General features: G+C 40.5%; 1 protein-coding gene across 3 annotated transcripts in view; it reads right to left on the reverse strand.

The window, feature by feature from the left end:
• kif13a (kinesin family member 13A) overlaps positions 1-20,855 on the reverse strand; it is a 363,930-nt gene that overhangs the window by 72,582 nt on the left and 270,493 nt on the right. For 2 of the 3 annotated variants that reach the window (XM_041183793.1, XM_041183791.1), the window contains exons 16-25: positions 19,422-19,597; positions 16,579-16,810; positions 13,627-13,789; positions 10,468-10,614; positions 9,243-9,392; positions 8,836-8,994; positions 3,789-3,962; positions 3,476-3,627; positions 2,565-2,697; positions 1,800-1,946 (exon numbers count right to left, since the gene is read on the reverse strand). In XM_041183793.1, coding sequence (XP_041039727.1) covers positions 1,800-1,946; positions 2,565-2,697; positions 3,476-3,627; positions 3,789-3,962; positions 8,836-8,994; positions 9,243-9,392; positions 10,468-10,614; positions 13,627-13,789; positions 16,579-16,810; positions 19,422-19,597 — 1,633 coding nt within the window. The remainder of the gene's footprint in view (positions 1-1,799; positions 1,947-2,564; positions 2,698-3,475; positions 3,628-3,788; positions 3,963-8,835; positions 8,995-9,242; positions 9,393-10,467; positions 10,615-13,626; positions 13,790-16,578; positions 16,811-19,421; positions 19,598-20,855) is intronic. The other variant, XM_041183792.1, reaches the window with a different exon arrangement.

Genomic DNA, 20,855 nt, shown 5'->3' on the forward strand with positions numbered 1-20,855 from the left:
TCTTCCACACTCCCCCCTACATCTCTTGCCCAAAACCTTAAATCTGTGTACACTAGTCCTTGTAGCATCAACCAATGGGAACAGCTTTTCCGTGTTTACCTTATCTAAACCTGCAATAATCTTTTACATATCTACCAAATCTCCCCTCAATATCCTTTGCTTCAAGGAGAACAACCCCAAGCTTCTTCAGTGTCACCTTGTGGCTAAAATCCCTTGTCCCTGGAACCATTCTGTTAAATCTGTTTGCTCTTTCAAGGACCTTCATATCCTTCCTAAACTTTTGTGACCAGAATTGGACACAATACTCTAGTTGTAGCCTCTCCAGAACTTTATAAAGGTTCAGTATAACATCCCTCCTTTTCTACTCAAGACCTCTATTTATAAGCCCAAGATCCCATAATTCTCCCAATATGTTGTGCCACCGTCAAAGATCTATGTACATGAATACTAAGGTCCCTCTATCTCGAAGTCCTTTATGCCATTAAATCTATATTGCCTCACCCTACTCCTTCTGCCAAAATGGAATACCTCACCTCTTTATATTAAATTCCACCTGCCTATTCTGCTAGCCTATCTATATCCTTTTGCAGTTGATTCCATCCCCACTGTTGGCCACACTTCCAAATTTGATTTCATCGACAAATTTTGAAATTTTACTCTCTGTTCCAATATCCAAGTTGTTTATATAAATCAAAAAAAGCAGTGGTCCTGATACTGACCCTTGGGGAACACCACTGTCTACCATTCTCCAGTCTGAAAAAAAATTTCCCACAACTCACTGTTTTCTGTTCTTAATCTCCAACTTTTCATCCAAGTTGACACTAGCCTGCCAAATCCAAGAACCACAATGTTGTTAAGCAGCCTTTTGTGTGGGACTTTGTTAAATGCTTTCTTAAAATCCATATAGAAAACATTCCCTTACATTCCCTTCATCAACATTCTCTGTTACTGCATCAGAAAATTCAATTAGATTTGTCAGCACAATTTGCCTTTTACAAATTCTTGCTGGCTCTCTTTAATTAACTTAAACCTCTCCAAGTGCCTGCTGACTTTTTCCCCCTAATTATTTTTTCTGAAATCTAAACCATCATTGACACTAAATTGACCAGCCAATAATTACCATGAATGTCTCTACACCCTCTCTCTTGAATAAGACTGTCACATTTGCCACGTTCCAATCCTCTCTCATCTCCCCTGTATCTAGGGAAGATTAGAAGATTATAGCAAGACCTTCAGGGATCTCCACTCCACTTCCTTTAGCAACCTGAGACGCAAGCCATCCGGATGAAGTGACTTATCCACTCTAAGCATAGCTAGCCTTTCCAGTCCATCGTGTGTATCAATTTTTATGCACTCATAACATCCACAATCTCTGCTTCTACTGATATTTTGTCAGCATCCTCTTCCTTAATAAACACTAGTATAAATTAGTAAAAAGCAGTTTTGAGAATGCACTGAGAACACAAAAATGGCAGTATTACTCAGTAGACTACTGAGTATATTAAACCTGCATGGGATTTTCAGCCAGAATGTTGTCTGACACTATTTTTAACAATGATTGATGTGCAATTACTTACATTAAACCTTACTCCAAATGATGCATCCTTTGAGATTTTTTTGAATAAATTGAAAAATTACTTGACAATTCCCTTTCCCATTCAAAATTTGTCAGAACAAATATGAATTCTCTTATGAAAATTACCAAAATTCCTGAACCTGCTTCTGATTCATAATATGTTCTCAACAAGATGACTAGTGCTCTGAAATTCCCCTTCAAAAGGTTTATGCAAGTCCCTTACCTGGTAACTATCCAAGGACCTCTGTAATTTAATGGACCTGGCAGTAATGCATCCTATAGAGACAGACAAAATAGCTTCGACCATAAGTGGCAATGTCCCTGAGTGCTGGACAGGTTTAACTGCAACTTCAATCCTACGAGACTGACCCTGAACAAAAACAGACCAGACAAGACGCAATTTAGTTCAACCAAGGAAAACAATACAGTAGAGAAAGTACCTAACAGATTTCTTGTTAAAATAGTAACTAAAATGGTGCTGTTTCACTGTACAATTTAGTAGAGGTCTCATGTGTATAAAGGTCCACCACATGGATTGCAGTGGTTCAAAAAGGCAGCTCACCACTTTCTCAAAGGCTACTAGGGATAGGCAACAAAAGCTGGCCTAGCCAGCGATGCCCACATCCTGAAAGAATAAAAAAAATGGAGGACATGAAAGAACAACACAGAAAATCCAAAGCAAAAGCAAGAAATTGCATTTATTTGGCATCTTTAACATGGGAAAATACCCCTTAAAGTTGCTTCACAAAGGTGTAATTAGGCAAAAATGGATGCCAATCATCCCAGATTTTAACACATGGGTAGATCATGATCATATGATGGAAAAACAGAAAATACAGGGTCTCTTGGATTGCTGTCATTAACTTGAGCCAATCACACTTGCCCTTTTTCAATTTTTGGAGCTTATAATGTCAGCTTTCAGTGTCTATGTAAGCTGGATTGCAACAAATGTTTCCCTCAACTACCAATATTTTAAAAGTTCAAGTACCTGTCTAATCTGGAAGACACCTCCAGTATTGACATCCTTGGCTTGAGTCAGCTCTACTGCGGTGTACTCTCCCATTTCATTCAGTTCCTGCACCGAGATCCACATCTCAATCCTACGTGTGACTTCACTCCATCTATTTCAGCAAAAAAGCCAACCACACTTGTGATAAATTGTCCAAACATTATTACTTGTCCAATAAACTCCTGAAAACAAGTAACCTTGTGTGTTGCTTGGATCAATATTCCCAGAAAAACAATATGATGATATTTCCCCTAATGTGCTTTTGGTCAGAGCTGTTGACATGGGTAAAATGTTAAAAATGAGGTGTAAAATCATGAGTGAGGTGCATTTACACGCCTGACAGTTTTCAAACAATGTGAGCACATCCTATGCTAGCTGGGTAAGGCTCAACAAATCTGCTTCAGTAAATATTGTTAACCAACAGCAAGTACGGTAGAGATCTGAATGGTGATGTCTGAAGTTCCAGTCGCTTACTCAGTTGTAGGAAGTTGGGTGGATGACAACACACAGATGAAAGAAATATTCTAAAATTATAGAAGGAACTCAAACTAATGGGAGTGCCAAGGGAGAAAACAAAGCAGCCAGAGAGAATAATCAGGGATTTTTTTTGTTTGCCAAAATTGAAAACCCACATCATCTTTGTTGATCTAGAGGAGACAAAAAAAGCATTTCAGATATAAAATGATACCGAGTCACTCAATGTTAATGGGCGTACTAAGAGTAAAATACTTGTACTTTGATTTGAACATTCATGTATCTGGGAGTCAGCATCACAATATATAATAAAACAGAACCAAATAACTAAACAACCAAGGTGATATTAGGTTTCTTTAAGAACTTTAAACTATACACATTAACTGGATTATCATGCACAATAAACTGCTCTATACCTGTCACGAAGTGTGCGTGTTTTTGCTTGCAATGCATCAACTGCCCAGGTAGTTTTGCCATTTCCTGCACACCGATGACCCCAGACTTCAATGGCTAGAGCTCCTTCAGAAATAAACTCCAGAAACTCCTCCGTAACATGCACCATAAAATCCTGAAAAATTATGCATCAAACCACCAGAATTTACTTCAATTAGAACCATTAAATCTGTTTTCTAGGTAGTCCTTTTAATGATCCAAGTGACAAAACTGTTACTACAGTGCCTTTTGGTTTCATTCAATACAGAGCAAAGACTTCAGCTGGCAGCTGCTCACCTTACTGTGGTCAAATGTCACAGTGTACTGAACGGCCTTGTTTTTGATGGATGGCATGTCTGGGTTGACCATTGGAGGTGCAACCGTTTGGTCGGAGTGATCCCAGAAGATGTATTGGCAGAACACAAAGTTTGAGAGATTGAGGGGCAGGCCCGTCGCTTCTTTTATTTTTACCTGTTGAGATAATGTAGCAGCTTGAGAAGCTTCTCACCAACAGAAACACTCGTACTCAAAACTGACATAACTGCAAGTGAATATTTTCAGTTTAAGCACAAGGTTTTTTATGATAAGCAGTCCCTCACAGTTTATACAACAAGTTTTCTCCCCCCTTGTAAGTGTAATTTTTTTGGGCACTTGCCAGCATACCTTCTGATGGGTATTTATTTAGATCAGGCTAATTCAACCTTTCAGAATGGCAGGGGTGTGTATGTGTGTGTGGGGAGGTGGACATTTCAATTTTTCTCACTCGGGGGTGGGGGTTGAGCAAATTTCAGAAAGACAAGGTTTGGCATAACATTAAACAAGAATTTTTAAAAAAAAGCTGAAGACAACTTGCTGAGCAAAAAAAAAACCACAACAATAAAATGACTATTTTAAAAAAATTTAAAACTGAAAACGGCCATTCGAGTGTAAAAGGATGGATTGTGTGTGTGTAGACCTCACTCCCTGTCTCACCACTGTGAGGGTGGGTGAAAGTGCCATTTGGTGTGTGGGGAGTGAAGGTGAATGAGAACACAGACTGGGAGTGAGCCAGAACACACTCCCCTCCTTCTCACCACATCCCCCCACTCTGTCTCACACATGCACACTCACCCTCCCTTTCACACATGTACACTCACCCTCTCACTTTCTCTCACACACACTTGCCCTTTCCCTCAGACACACACACACACTCACCCTCTCTCTCAGACACAGACACACATTGCCCTCTCTCTCAGACACACATACCGCTTTCCCTCTCAGACGTACATACACATACACACCCTTGCTCTCACTTTCAGACACACACACCATCTCTCTCTCTCTCGCTCTCAGAGACACATACACCGTCTCTCTCTCTCTCTGACACACACACTCACCCTCTCAGACACACACACATACACAGGCTCACCCTTTCTCTCAGACATATACACACACCCCCTCTCTCTCTCTCTCAAACAGAAACACACACACTTTCTCTCTCTGACACACACACACCCTCCTTCTCTCTGACACACACACACCCCCTCTCTCTCTCAAACACACACACTCCCTCTCTCAAATACACACACACCTTCGCGTTCTCTCTTAGACACACACACACCCTCTTGGTGGGATGGGTGGGGGGAAGGGGGACCACGGGCGGAGCTAGGGTGGGGTGGGGGGCGGGAGCGCAGCCGGAAGGGAATGTGGTCATAGCCAGGCCGAAGCACTGTAAGCCAAGGGGGAAAGTGCAGTGAGCGGAGGCCCTGCGTGCTCCAGAGTTGCCAGTGTTCGCTGTTTCTCCAATCACATCCTGTTTCTCTTTCATGTTTGCTGCTGATAAGTTCCATAGTGAGCCCATCAGCAGCAAACATGGGAGAGAAACAAGCTGTGATTGAAGGAGCAGTCCCCTGCAGAAATCTTTAAACCAACTGACCCGTCCTACCGGCATTTTCAACAAACACTCGGGGACCACATAGAGGGGCTGTGAGGGGTCGTGCGGGCTGGACAAGCCTGACTTAGACACTTGGGGGTGACATGCATGTTCATGCTTTGTCATGTACCCAGTAGTGAAGAAGTAACCACCATTAATTTAACCTTTTTAAATATATGTAACAAGTTTCAGTGGCACTGTTTACAAGCAGTATTTTTTTATTCCAAATTCGGAACTTCACTTCAGCATTTGAGACTTAGTAATTTTTCCATAAAATGCATATAAGTCAGACTTCTTTAGCAGTAGGCCTCATAGGTAGCTGAGACATGCACTCCCAGCACTCATTTAATCTGAATATATCATTTCAACCTACAATTCACTCAAGTTTAATACTGATTATAAATAGTATCTATTTTGTATTTGTACCTGCCTGCCAAATTTTAATGATTGGATATCTGTTAGTTTCTTCAATTCACTAGTTCTGTCAATCACATAAGTGACCAATCAGAAAGCCGGTATATGGATTGTGGCCCTTTGATATTTACCATTTTATTGCTCAACGGGCTTGAAACAGAGCAGCTGACATCAGAGAGCTGTTCATGCAGCTGTTTCACAAAATCCAGTGCAAAGCTTTTTTAGAGGCTGATGGTTTAATTACAACCACATGCACTGAGCTGCAGTTTCATTTTAAAATAGTGCAAACCTCAATGCGCATGTAGCAGTAAACATAAGTCTTATGTCCTTCAAAGTTAATAAGGGCAATTTTAAATTGCAATTCAAAATATTTCTGAATTTTTGAAAACTTATCTTCTACTTCAAGTCAAAGCCCATAGATTCCTAGCCGAACTGCTGACTGCCACTGAACCACACACTTACGTCCCCAGTTGTATGTTTTCCTCTCTCCTGTTTCACGTTTGAGTCACAGCTGAAAATACACTGTCCTCAATATTAAAACTAGCTATCAGCAGTGCCATCAGCAATAAAACTGACCACTCTCAACCAATAACAAAATTGTGCATTCTGGCCCACAGCTCCATGGACCCAAAAATGCATGACTATCTCTTGTGAAAGTGGAATTCCGTTTGCTCTGAGACCATAACGGGTGGAATTCTCCAGCAACTATTTGAAGGGCTGCATTGCACTGGTGCGGAGGAACAGACTGACAATTACAACAAAAAAAGAGGTAGCAAACATTTGGGGGATGGGAAAACAAAGAGGGAAGGAGTGGGTAGGGGAAGGAAAAGAGAGAACGAAAGGTACGAAAGAAATATTAGATGTCAGTATAATGGGAAAGACAGATGGACAGAGATGAAAGCGAGACTGATATAAAGGGCAGAGAAGCAAAACCATGGCTGAGAGCAAGCTAGAAAGAGATTGCCTAGAGACAAAATTGCACAGCTAAAGCAGATAGATCAGCAACAGAAAGACAGAAATTCAGGGGATTGCAAACAGATATCAATGGTGGGAAAGACAGGTTTTGAAACATCATAAAATCAACATCGAGTAGAGATGAGTCAGGGACAAAAAGATAGATCAATCAGCAAGAAAAACATAGGGGAGGCAAGAAATAAAAACAGAAAATGCTGGAAAAACTCAGCATGTCTGGTAGCATCTGTGGAGAGAGAAACAGAGTTAATGTTAACTCTGTTTCTCTCTCCAAAGATGCTGCCAGACCTGCTGAGTTTTTCCAGCATTTTCTGTTTTTTATTTCAGATTTCCAGCACCTGCAGTATTTTGCTTTTATAATAGAGAGCAAGGAAGGACACACAACAATTAAGGGTCAGAAGGAGAAAAATCAAATTGAGGGAATACCCTCAACATTTTTATTTATATATTATGGGAGCAAAGAAACAGGGAAAAAAACATCACAAGCATAGAGGAAGAGATTGAAAAACTTACAAATATCGCACAGCCCTACCCCTATAGCAATATAGGCTTAAATATACTATTAGCTTGCAGGTTTATGATGATGGTACTTAATGGTACTCCCTTCATTGACTCATAGATGTTGCTACTCCCTCTAATATGATCTGACAATAAGACCTAGATGAGAGAATGCTTCTTCAAGTTAAAGGAAAACTACCTTAGTCAGCTCCCAAATACTTACACAATCCAAGCTATGACTCCAAAAAATACACCTACTGCCACCTCAGGATACACCTAGACTAGGTATGCACAACCTGCCCAAATCACCAACTCAACATCCTCTGACATCTCCAAACCTTGACCAAAACTGTTTTTTCGTCACCTTCGAAACACTGCTTATCTTGGCTGCCAAAACTATAACGTGGAACATCTTAAGACTGCACCTTGCCAATGTGCCTCATCTGCCTCTCCATTTTCTCCCTCAAATTACAAATCATACAGAATGTCACAACTATGTCTTCACCCATAGACCCACACTGTGATCCCTTCAAGCCCTTACCACACAACTGGCTTCTTATGCCTCAGACTCAACGTTAGATTCTCATTCTTACCTTCAAATGCCTCCATGACTTCAACTTTCCCCATATCTCCATCCACACATCACTCTGAACAGCTTCTGCTGAAGTGACACAAGCCTACATTTCATTTCCTGCTTCTTCTGTTCCACCATCAACTACTGCTCCATCAGCCACCACCTGCTGGTATCCCTCCTTCAGCATCTCCACCATGTACACTGCCTTCAAAAGACCCACACTTTGACTTGCCTTCACCTGCAGCTTTCCCCATTTTTCTTTCTCCCCCTGCTTGTGAAATGCTCATTGTCTACTGCTCTATAAAATGTTTTGAGATGGCCTTCTGTATGAGTGCTACATGATAATAAAGTATTTGTTCTATAATTGAAGTTTTGTATCTTTCTGACTGATAGCTGAATTCCATTCTTTGAACAAGTATAAACATCAATTGCATAAAAAAACACACTTTCTTTCTTCACCCAGGCTGCAAACCCAAGATTGTCTTACAACTCTCCTGATATGTTAAGATGGAGAAGTGTGGACATGACACTAAGTTGTAACTTAATACGGTTAATATGCACACTGCCCATCTTTTGTATCTGGGCAATTGCCAGCATTAAATCACTCAGATCACATTCAGTTCAGGTCACCCTAATTTTAACTGAATGCAATCATGCAGTAGATGGGGTGGGGAAGGAGGGAGAGAGGTTTAAAAGTTAAGCAATATATTAGTCTCAATATTTAAGAAAATTGTATCCGCTTGGGTGTTACTTCCAATTGCATTTCTTAATTGGAAGGATATTCTGTACTGATAAATCCATAAAGTGATGCTGAAAATGTTACTTTTTAAAACTTTTTTCCAACTTTATGTTTAGTGCTTTGGAAAGAAATCATCAAAAAATAAAATATGTTCGTAACAAGTGACAGGTTGTTTCTGTTGGTGAATCAATATTTCCAAAGATTTTCAATGACCAAGAGGTTTATTCTCACTTACCCTGCAGGTCAGTTTCTTTGCCATGTGCACAATTTCACCATTATTATCCATTACTTCATAGCTTCCACTCGAGTTCTCTGAAGAATCATCACCACCATCCGGACGCTCTGGAACCACACCACTCACCCTCATCACCTCCACATGGAGCCGGCCAGCAACCTCAGTTTAAGAAAATGGTCAGAAAACTTTCACAATGTTACATATCTCCTTCAGATTTTATCAGATCATTTGGCAAATGATTTCTTGAAAGTTTGACATATTGCAGTCTAAATGATATAGAATATATGCAGCAAAATGCAGTCGTCTTTATCTTTTACTAAAATAAAAAAAATCAACTTTTAACAGACTGAAGGCAAACAGTTTTAGAAATACTTAGTATCTAATATGTCTTCCTTAAGCCAACTCACCTCCCCCTGCTGACTGATGATGGGAACAGCATACTGAAGTTTCACATCGTGGTAAAGGCACTCCAAGAAGACATTAGCTACACCAATCAAGTTGTGGTTCTCCTGCGCCTCGTAGAAAGGGTCCCCGTGTTTACTGAGAATTTTATTGTACTGAAATAGAGTAAAAAGAATTATGATTATAATAAAGAAGGAAGTTCCTTTCACTTCAGAAAGGGAGAAGTGCAAAAGGAATTTCTGGCAATACCTTTGGATATGTGTAATGGTAACAGTGTTCTTTCTGTATTTCATTCCTATAAGGTACATCCTTATTGCCACCACCCATGAGTGGTTGAGTTTATCTAGTGAGTAGCAGGGTTTTGGGTTTGGCAGAATAAGTTGATTTGAGCAAACAAAACTAGCACTGGTGCTTGGGTTGTCTGCTATAACCTTAGCTTAAAGGAGGAAAATGTTTGCATCTATGTAACACCTTTCATTACCTCAGTCTCTCAAAGTGCTTGATAGCCAATGAAATAAGTGATGTTTGCAAACAGCAAGCTCCCACAAAATAGCAATGTGATAATGACCAGATCATATGTTTTTAGTGGTGTTGGTTGTGGGACAAATGTCGATTAAGGTACCAGGGAGAACTTCCCTGCGTTTCTTTGAAATATTGCCATAGCAAATATTACGTCCACCCAAGAGAGGAGATGGGGTCTTAGTTTAATGTTTCATCTGAAAGGTGCCACAGCTTTGACAATGCATCTTTCCCTCAGTGTCAGCCTGGATTTTGCACTCAAGTCTCTATAATGGTACTTGAGCCTACAAGCTTCTGACTCAGAATCCTCCTAATAGATATCATATATATAAGGACATCCAGTGAATTTGATTCAGTCATAGATAAATCTGCAATTTAATTAGCTGCCTATTCAGCTATCTGAAGTTACAAGCCATGAAAACAACAATGGGAAGAGGTCATCCAGTCTGGCAGGTTAGCCTGACTTTCTATTCAGCACTTCCCACTGTAGTTTGGCTATGACTAAAAACTCACCAGTGTGGGAATTCATGATTACAAATTGAAATTCTATCACTGCAATATTCTAGGTCACAATGCACTATATTGGTACTCTGTTCCTAATGCCAATAAGCAAATGACAACAGACTATTTTAAGCAATAGCTGACATTAGGCAGAATACATGTAATTTTTCCTTACAAGCAGTTCTGTTCCTAAGAATTCCTTGTACTCACATATTCGACCATATCCTTCTCCTTCCAATCCTGATAGAGGTCTCTCATATCAATCAATTTGTTCTCTAGCTTCTCAATGGCCCAGACTTGGGTACCTTTTCCCTTGCGTCGTACTTGGATAGCTGGCTCACTCACAATTGCTCCTCTCTATTTTGATAAAGAGCAGATTCAAAACTGCTTATAATGCATAGAATGTAGTGAATAATCACTGCATATTACCAGCATAAGACATACATTCCTTCACCAATCTAGCAATTAAAAAAAAACGTAAGGAGCTAAAACACAATATACATTGAATGCCTCAAGTCTGAAACACAAGCAAAACCTTCTGAAAGAGTCAGCCGGTCCATCAGTATTTTAAAAGAGAAAATGCAGGTTAACCTTTTGGTTGGACCAATTATCAAAGCTCACAGAAAGGTAGAGCTGAAAACTTTCTGTCAGATTAATCTGTCTTTGTCTCTCTCCATCATTTTTGTATTAGAAAGATAAGTGGCCAAAATATGTGGAATTCAAAAAAAAACTGGAAGAAGGGACTGAGATAAAAGCATAGTAAGATGCAAAGCCCATAATCATCTTATGCAGTGATCATCACAAAGAGATTGCTGAGGAGGCATCACTCCATGCATGCAACTGACAGTGGATATAATGAAAATGTAGAGATAAGAAAAAAACATTCTCTGTCAATAACTATTTCACTAAACTATCTAAGGATGCTCGCATACCGGAACTGATGAGCAAACAAGAAAGGTTAACCTTGCATTTATAGAACACCAAGCATCCTCAGAGCATCCCAAAGAACTTCACGCTCAGTACAAATTACATTCGAAATGTCATATAGGGACATGTAGCAACCAATATGGGCACAGTTTTCTTCCACGAACAACATTGAGCTAAATGTCCAGTTAATCTGTTGTATTGGTGTTAGGGAGACCAATTTACAAACTTATATTCCCAACAATAGAATTATTCACTTTCCACTTATATGGAATAACACAGAAAGCTTGGAGTGCAGACACAAAGATCTTTAAAGTGCACAGAGATTGAACGTAAACACCAAAACAAAATTTATGTTTCTTTTAACAAGATTTTGGGGTTTTGCCTACAATTCAAGGCAGCCAATCATAGGAATAATGAGGAGTTACTGCAAATATTGATCAGGCCTGAAAAACTACACCTTGTTTCTAAAATAAACTGAAATGGTGAAGGTCTGGGTGGGTGGGTGGGGGGGGTGGAAGAGAGAGAGGAGGAGGAGAAGAGATAAGAACATCACAAAAGATTTTCAGGAGCTAAATAATGAAAAGGTTGTTTAAATTAGTTGGCAAATCAGCAACAAATTAATGCAGATTCAGGGTCATGGCTGAAAGGACAAAGTGGCAAAGTAGAAGATTTTTTTTCCCTAGAGAGTTATTGGAATATGGGCAGGTTTACCCCAGGTAGCTACTGAACCAGAGACTATAACATCAACTAAATATAAATTGACACAAGTATGATAGGCCAAATAACCTCTTTCTATGGTATAATTTCTATGATTGTGGGAAGAATTAATATTGATTCTGGGAACAAGTTAACTGCTGAAGTATTCTTTACTTGTGTTCAGGATGCAGGATCTATTAGTGGCCCAAGATTACTCTATTCTTGAAAAGCAGGAGAATTTGTGTTTCCGTAATGAATGGCCAATAACAAAATTACAGGAATGTGTTTCTTTGCTATGATTTTGCTAGTAGTTTATTAAAATAATCCAAAAGCCACATGATACTGATTAGTAATAATACGAGCCAAATATCACAAAGATCAACCTTAACTACAACCCTGGAGGTAAAACTTATGAAGAAGAGTCATATTGGACTCAAAGCGTTAACTGTTTCCCTCTCCACAGATGCTGCCAGACCCTGACTTTTCCAGCATTTTCTGTTTTTATTTCAGATATCCAGCATCCACAGTATTTTGCTTTTATTTTTGTGCAACTTCCGTTTTACAACAGTGATTTCAATCACGTAAGCTTGAAAGTTGGCATGATGGGCTTCCTATAAGGGGCTGCAGGTATAATGTCTGACATTAAGGTAAATGCAGCTTCCCTGTGTTTAGGTTTTTATTTTTCCCTGGGATATGAACCAGACTGTTCCGAACCTTGTTGTCATATTTGACCCCAAGATGAATTTTCGACCATATATACTCACCACTACTAAGACTGTCTATTTCCATCTCTGTAACATTAGCTGACTCCACCCCTGCTTCAGCTCATCAGCTACTGAAGCTTAATCCATGCCTTTGTTGCCTCTAGGCTTGACTATTTCAACAAACTCCTGGCCAGTCTCCCACATTCAACTCTCCATAAACTTGAGCTCATCCAAAACGGTGGTGAAGGGTAGAATTGGAATCTAAACTTTATGCACTTATAAGCTTACATTTACCAAGGCACATTACAAATACGGATCTCCTAATCCAACAACCACAGTTCCAGTTTGCTCTTCTACATAGGAGTGCAAGTGAATCCCCAATTAATGTCCACCACCCAAAAACAATTAAATACTCAATTACTAAGCCATTAATACCCACATGCTAACTCACACTACACCGTGTACCCATCACCCCTGTACTTACTGACCTATAATGGCTCCCAGTTAAACACCTAGATTTTAAAATGATCACCTTTGCTTTCAAAACCCTCCATGGGCTCCTCCTTCCCTGTCTCCGTAATCTCCTCCAGTTCTATAACCTTCCAAGATATCTGTGCTCCTTCAATTCTCGCCTCTTGAGCATCTCCAATTTTAATCACCCGCCATTGATGGCTGTGCCTTCAGCTGCCAAAGCCCTGAACCCTGAAATTCCTCCCTAAATTTCTTAAAACCCATCTTTTTGACAAAGCTTTTGGCCATATGCCCAAATATTTCTTTACGCTGTTTAGCATTAAATTTTTGGCTTATCATGCTCCTGGGAAATACCTTGGGTCGCTTTGCTACATTAAAAGGTACAATATAAGTGGGAGTTGTTATTGTTGTTTGTGATGACCCAGGCAAAGCTGCCATACTGAGCAGCCCTAGTTTCTCTGAGGTAGTGGAAATGGGCTTTCTAGAACCATGCCATATCTTTACAACCATGTGGCTCGCTAGTTCATTTTGAGAGCGCTAAGAGTTAATTACATAGCAAGAAACCGGCTACCTTCTTGTTAGCACTGAGATTTGCTGCTGGGATTTGCAGAGTGACTTGATAATCTGTCTGCTTATTCATCTCTTCTGCCAGGAAGTTTGCTTCTCTCACTAGAGCATTAGCTTTCACTATTTGCTCTCTCAACTTTGAAAGACTGTGACGGAACAGCTGATCTCTGCAATAGGAAGGAAAACAGAAAAATATGAAGCACATTCCTCCTTTCCCACAACCATTTACTGATTATAGATGATGGAAAATGTATGCAACTGGGGGGTTTATTTTCTAATGTACCACTTCTTGCATTTATACAGAAGATACATTGAACTTGAGACTTTCCACTGCACATAATCAATGAGTACTTCAATGTGAAAACATTAAGTAAAAATGTCTCTGAACTATTTTAATAAGTATAAAGATTTTAATTCTGAAATCCCTCATTTTTTAAAATAAATGGTTTTCACACTGAAATTCAATTGGGCTGTGCGCTTTTCTTACACAGGGATGGAACATTGGACAATACATTAACACCCCACTGGCCAATTACGCTGCTTACCCTGATTAAAACTAACAGTTCCTCGGCTTAATTGAACAAGCGCTTCTTTCTCTTCTTCCCCCACAGAGTGCAGATGTAAAATGGAACATTCTACAAGACACTAACTACATATGGCACTTTCAACATATGGGAAGCAAGAGTAGAAAAATGTTGACTGGTTTAAAGCTAACATCACTGTGATAGAACCTGTCATTGAAGCCAAGTGGTCTGCTCTCATTAATTATGAGAGAGATTCGAGCACTGAGTGCACTAAGTGCCACTCAGAGTAAAGTCCGACAGACTGCTAAACAATGCGCCACTGATTACTGGTTACAGCTTTGCCAGATTATCCTTATGCCCTTTGATACAGGGAATGCAAGGATCATGTATGAAGGGATCAAAAAGATAACACATACATCAGCAAAGAAAATGGCTCCATTGAAAGCAAGGCGTGGGAGGTCATCACCGATTTCAATAAGTAGTTGGAGAGATGTATGGAACACTACTTTGAGTTGTATTCTAGGGAGCACCGAGGAAGCTTCAGGCACCAAAGAAAGCCTGCCTGCCATGGCAGATTTCAATAGTGAACCTTCAGTGGAGGAGCTTAGCAAAGCTATTGACTCGCAAGCTGTGGGCAAAACCCCATGTGCTGATACTATACAACCTGAATTCATCAAGCAGGGGAAACTGACACTCCTGCAGCATCTGCACAAACTTTTCTGTCTGTGGTGTGTGATGCAAAGACTGTGACCTTGTACAAAAACAAGGGAAATTGTAGTGATTGCAACAACAATCAAGGCATCTCCCTGCTGAGCATTTTGGGAAAAGTATTTCCCCCTGTTGCCCTGGTTAGACTGCAGATCCTGGCTGAATGCATCTACCCGATTCCCAGTGTGATTTCAGAACTGGGAGATCTACAATTGTCATGATCTTCTCATTCCGGCAATGCAAGACAAATGCTGTGAGCAAAGGATACTGTATATTGCTGTCATTGATTGATCTCACCAGGGCTGCTCAACGTGATGCCCTCTTTCCATGACAACATGGTGGGCAAAGTCAGCTATAAATGGACAACATTGGAATCATTTGAGATCCATAGTGGGGTCAAACAGGGTTGTGTTCTGGCACCGACACTCCAGCATGTTCTTCTCTTCATTGCTGTCAAGTGCCTTCAGGTTATCTGAAGAGGGTATCTATTCACATACCAGAACTGACAGAAAGCTGTTCAACTTTGCTTATCTGACATCCAAGACAAATGTACGCTAAGTCATCAAAGAGTTGCTCTACGTTGATGATGATGCACGAGCATTCCATACTGAGGAATACCTTCAGCAGCAAATGGACAAATTCTCTCATGCTTGTAATAAGTTTGGTTTGACCATCAGGAAGACAAATGTCATGGTCCAGGATGTCACCATACCACCATCGATCAGCATTGACAATGTGGTGCTGGAGGTTATTGATAGTTTCACATATCTAGGCTCCACAATCACCAGTAGTTAGCCATTTGATGCTGAAGTCAACACACACTCCGTAAAAGCTGCAGCTTTTATGTCCAAACTGATTAAGAGTGTGGGGAACAACAACAACCTGAGAACACTAAACTTTGAATCTACCAAGCCTGTGTCTTCAGCACAATCCACTAGCCCTGTGAAAATATATGCTAGACAGGAGAAAAGGCTGAACAGTTTCCACCTACCATCTTTGACATATCCCTGACATCTCTTAGCAGGACAGGGTCACCAACTTAAGAGGTTCTGTAGCCTGCTAATTTATAACCATACGCTCATTGATAAGCTAACAATGTCTGCAATGGCTCACCCACATTCATCGATGGATGACGGCTGTATATCTAAAGACTTCTATACGGTGAATTGGCCACAGGGTCATGAATTCTTGCATCCACACCTCTGCTATAAGCAGGATATGAATTCAGCAGTTACTGACACTGACAACTGGAAGACAGCTTCTGATACCATGACCTCTGGAGGCTGACTGTCTGGAAGGCCACTGGAAGAGGCAAGCAGAAACAAGAAGCTCAGCTGGTCAAGAAGGGGGCACAGAGAAAGAGAGGCAAATGAATCATGCACTCTCTCAGCCCACTGACTTTCTCAGCAGCAATTGTGGCTGCGGCTGCCTTACCAGAGAGGGGCTCCTGAGCTTAAAACAGAGTTGACCCCCATGGCGCAAACCATTGTCTCACATGGCAGAAAACTGCACAGAGCCAATTAAACAGCACTGCAGATGTTGACTAAAGGTTGCTTGCTGGTCCTCTCTGTCTGGAATTGTGAAACACCCAGGAAATCACTTACAGAATGTAGACAGAAGGCCAACAGAAATTACAACCAAATGCTTTTACATGGCTAAGGCCTCATCATGTTCTCACCCAAAGTAATCACACGCACTCAAGTCAATAAGACGTAAATTCCCACCTCTCATTTAAACACCCGTACCTCTCTTCAGACCAAAGTTTTACTTTTTGTTGTGCAGTTTGAGAGGTGAATGATAATCTCTCAATGCTATGCCGGTGCAGCCTGTCCGGTGACAGCTGTTGACGAAGAATCTCCAGTTCACGCTCATACATTAACCGCTGCTCTTCAAGTGCATTCCGTTTCTCCTCCAGGTACTGCTTCTCAAGAACCTGTACAACATTCTGAACAGGATCTACAAAATCAAGGAAAGTATTTAAAGCCAATTTACATTAAATCAAATGATCCATCTTCAGTACACAAGAGCTATCAGTATTTCAATATGCAAGTACAAGGTAAAAAAATTACTTCAATGTTTTACAATCCCCATGGGGGAACCCTAAACCAAAATTACCAAATTTACAAAATGACCCCCAAATTAAGAAATTACCATCAAGATTTCACTTTTTGTAACTTTCACTTTAAGATGAATCTAACCAGCACAAAATAAACATGAATTAACAGGCAAATGATACTTCAAATAGGTAAATTTCACTTTAAATAGTGATACAACAAAGATACAATCCACTGTCATGAAGCTATTAATGTATATAATGTTATTGAAATTATTTTTTTTTAAATAGAGGTTTAGTCTGTGGGTGTGTGAGAGTGTGTGTGTGTTTTAATTGGATCAAAGCCAGCTAGTCTGGGTGCTTTGATGTATAGTAGTTTTGAAATGTAAACAGTAAGATAGAGAACATTTGCATTTTGTTGAATAGAGCACTCAAGAAGGGGAGTGAAATCTTGCGCCTAGCTAGGAGACACCGAGCAATATGTTTATATTACTAATAAAATTGGTACTATAAAAGGGGTTTTGTTGTTAGAAGAGGGGGCATTCAAAGGGCCTCATGACACAATGAGAATTTACATTCAAAGACAAGTGCTGGGTATAACAGAAAGCAATTTTGTGTGTACAGGGCAGAGGCATGTATTATCAAAGCAGCTGTAAGCCTACAAGTGTCTGCAAAGGAACCAAAGTGAAAGGCACCTAATTTTGAATTTGTAAGAGGAAACTGCGTTGCCTGGTGTCTGCTTAAAGTCTATGGATTGTTGTTGCCTTAATTGAGATTAGTTTGGGAATTTGTTAAAAAGTTATGATAGTAGCAATTTGTAGCCATGTGTATATGTTTAACTTGCGTAAATTAATAAATGTTTCATGTAGCTTGATATAAAAACCTTTCGAGAACTGGTGATCTTATTCCTGAATTTAGAGCTGCATCTCAAATGTACCATTTGAAAATATAGGTTATGACAGTTGTTTAAAGTTTTTCTCAGGGATTTTAAATAACAGCCTTTACCAACTGCTGTATCATAACACTCACACTCACAAGCACCCATTTTACTCCCTGTACAAATGTGACACTGGTGTAATGTCACAGTCTTTCCAACTCAATCGATTCGGCCCTCGAGCTGTATTCACCAGCAGGACCATTCCATCCGAGGTCCTCTGATATGGTTAACATTGACAAGGCACACATCTACGAACCCCCTCTCACTCAGCTCACTTCAATCCTGACGGTGTAACTTTCCAGAAAACCTTTTCAAATGATCAACCAACAACCCCAATTTGCAGTCTGGTCCTCTGATATAAGCTCTCAGCTTTTTCGTATGCATGCGTATTCGCACCACTTTTTAGGATTCAGTTCTGTTTAGCTTGCTCATACATCGCTTCCCCAAGAGCTTCTGGAATTCTATTTTTCTTCTTACTGCCAAACAGAAAACTGACCTTATCATAGGGAGCTTTGCTGGCTTCATCTCACATGAATACTGTGTTCCTCTTTCTGTCTCTGTCTGCTTTTCCTTTGTGCCTGCATCTGTGTACTGATCGCCTTCTGCCTACAGCTCCCCTTTGTCATGTTCCTCTCCTTTTGTGTCTGCCAGCCACATGGCTTATGTATCTTAATGTCCTTCCTGTTGGTGTTACTTTCAGTTAAAGGGTCACCAGTTCACATGGATCAGTATTTATTATTGTTGAGGAAAATTACAATGGATCCCTTTATAACTGTTGCAAACACTTAGAAGTCCTTTTCAGACATTTTAGAAACAAATGCAAATTCCACACACATTTTAAAGAAATTGTAAATTTTCCTTACTATACTGCTTTTGGGTCAAAGGTTGTTACATATGCAAGACTCGTCTTAAATTTATAATCTCCAGGCCGAGTCGTTGGATTTTCAATAAGTACTGCAGGAATTTCTTCTATAGCTTCCTGAAGAAACAAGGACTTTTAAAAATATTTAATTCATTGTGACAGCCATGGTTCAGTGGTAGCATCTCATCTCTGAGTCAGAAGGTTGAAAGTCAAGTCCCACTTTCGAGGCTTGAGCGCAAAATCCAGGCTGATACTCCAGTGCAGTAATGAGAGAGTTCTGCACTTTCAGGCAAGATGGTAAATAGAGGTCCCTCTCAGCATCAGAATTACACCCTGGTGGTTCATTGGGTTAATGGTATATATCTGGAGTTAACCTAATTTTAATATTATGAACAAGATTAATTCATGAGAAACACCTATGACTGGGTGGGACAGCATATGGTTCCTCATGAAACTTGGGGAAACTTGTAAGGAAACCTATGGTGGAAAACAATGTCTAAAAAGAATACCAAAGGCACAGAAAGAGGCATATTTCTCAGATGGGGCCTTGGGCCTTGGAGATGTTGCTTGAGGAGGGGCCACTTTAGCGATTAGTGCTGCAAGCCTGCAAAAAGTGCAGAGCGCTGGGGGGTGGGGGGGAGGGGAGAAAGGAATATGATCTTTCCATCATCACAATTCTGGAGACTGAGAGTTTGCCCCAGAATCTGCTGCTCACCATTAGTGCTGAGAGCTTTCATCATGACTTCCATCTGTGCAAATTCATAATTATAGTCTGGTTCGGATGAAGCTTCGCTTGCTGTCTCCACATCCTGCTCTGTGCTACCTTCTCGATTTGCCTCACTCTCATATTCTTTTAATTTGTCTCTCCTCTTCCTCATAGGTAGGTTAATTCTATTTACAAAAAAAAACTGTTTAAGAAAAAATTTACAACTTAATTGATACAACAACACATTTATGTAGTGACACTTTCAATATTTGACAAACAAGGAAACCCACATCTGGATTCTCCCAGGAATTTTTATCCTTTCATTTGTGGTAAAGTTTCACTTACCAGTCAGGGTAATGGCAACTAAGTTATGGAACACTCTCGCACCCAACATTAACTTCAAGTGTTCCCAGATCTGTTCCAGAACAGATTACCGCCTTTAACAATACCTTGACAAAGTTCCTTAACACCACTAATTCCAATAACTGACATTTTTATAGCTTGAGGTTGCTGAATTATAAGCAATTTGATAATTATGTCCAAAATGAAATAAGTTGAGAATGCCTGAACTTCACATTGGACTACTGCAGCAGGAAGATAGTGCAAATCATGTCTTACTGATCTAGTAGAACTTTTGCAGAAACGGCCGGGATGGGGGTGATGGCAGGGGTGCGCAGAGACAGAAGGGCGTCATTGCTTAGATTATGGGAGGCGGGGGGGGAGAGAGAGAGTAGGGAGAGTGGATCTTTCTCAGGGGGCAGCTCTTGCCACTATGGGGGGGTGGGTTCTCCATGGGCCACATGGTGCCCAATCAGGAGGTCCCTCTCCCCATGAGCAAGGGGCCCTCAGCTTTTTCTGGGTAACCTCCTCGCATGGAGTAGACTGTTGCCCCCTACCACCCCTGGTAAAATACCAGCAGTGGTGGGACGAGATTATTCAGCCACTTAAGGGCCCCACTATCCTCTGGGCAGGATGGCCATTGTCAATATTCCCTGCGCCTGACTCAATTGGAGGGAGTTGGGAAGGCAAAGGGGACTCCAACTCTCAACTTCCCTCTCAATTCTAAATACTGCCACCCCCCCGCCAACTCCCAGCCCTCTCCGAAGGACTGGGTTAAAACCTGACCATAGAATGGGAATAAAGGTAATGTGACAAAGCAGCGCTCTCCAAGGATCTGATCTTGGGTCTCAGCTTTTCATTCTTATACATGTATCAATGAATTGGATGATTGAAGAGAGCCATGCATTAAAATTTGCAGATGACATTAAGTTAGAAAGTTGCATGGATAGGAACAGGAAGTTACAGAAGAAAGTATACAGATTAAGTGAGCGAGTAAAACCGTGGCAGGTGGAGTTCAATGTGAAGAATAGTGAGGTGATTTATGTTGAATCGAAGAAAGAAAAATTGGAATTACTATATAAGAGACTGGGACTTGTGGAGGAG

Source organism: Carcharodon carcharias, chromosome 3, assembly GCF_017639515.1.
Source record: "Carcharodon carcharias isolate sCarCar2 chromosome 3, sCarCar2.pri, whole genome shotgun sequence".
Taxonomy (NCBI): Eukaryota; Metazoa; Chordata; class Chondrichthyes; order Lamniformes; family Lamnidae; genus Carcharodon; species Carcharodon carcharias.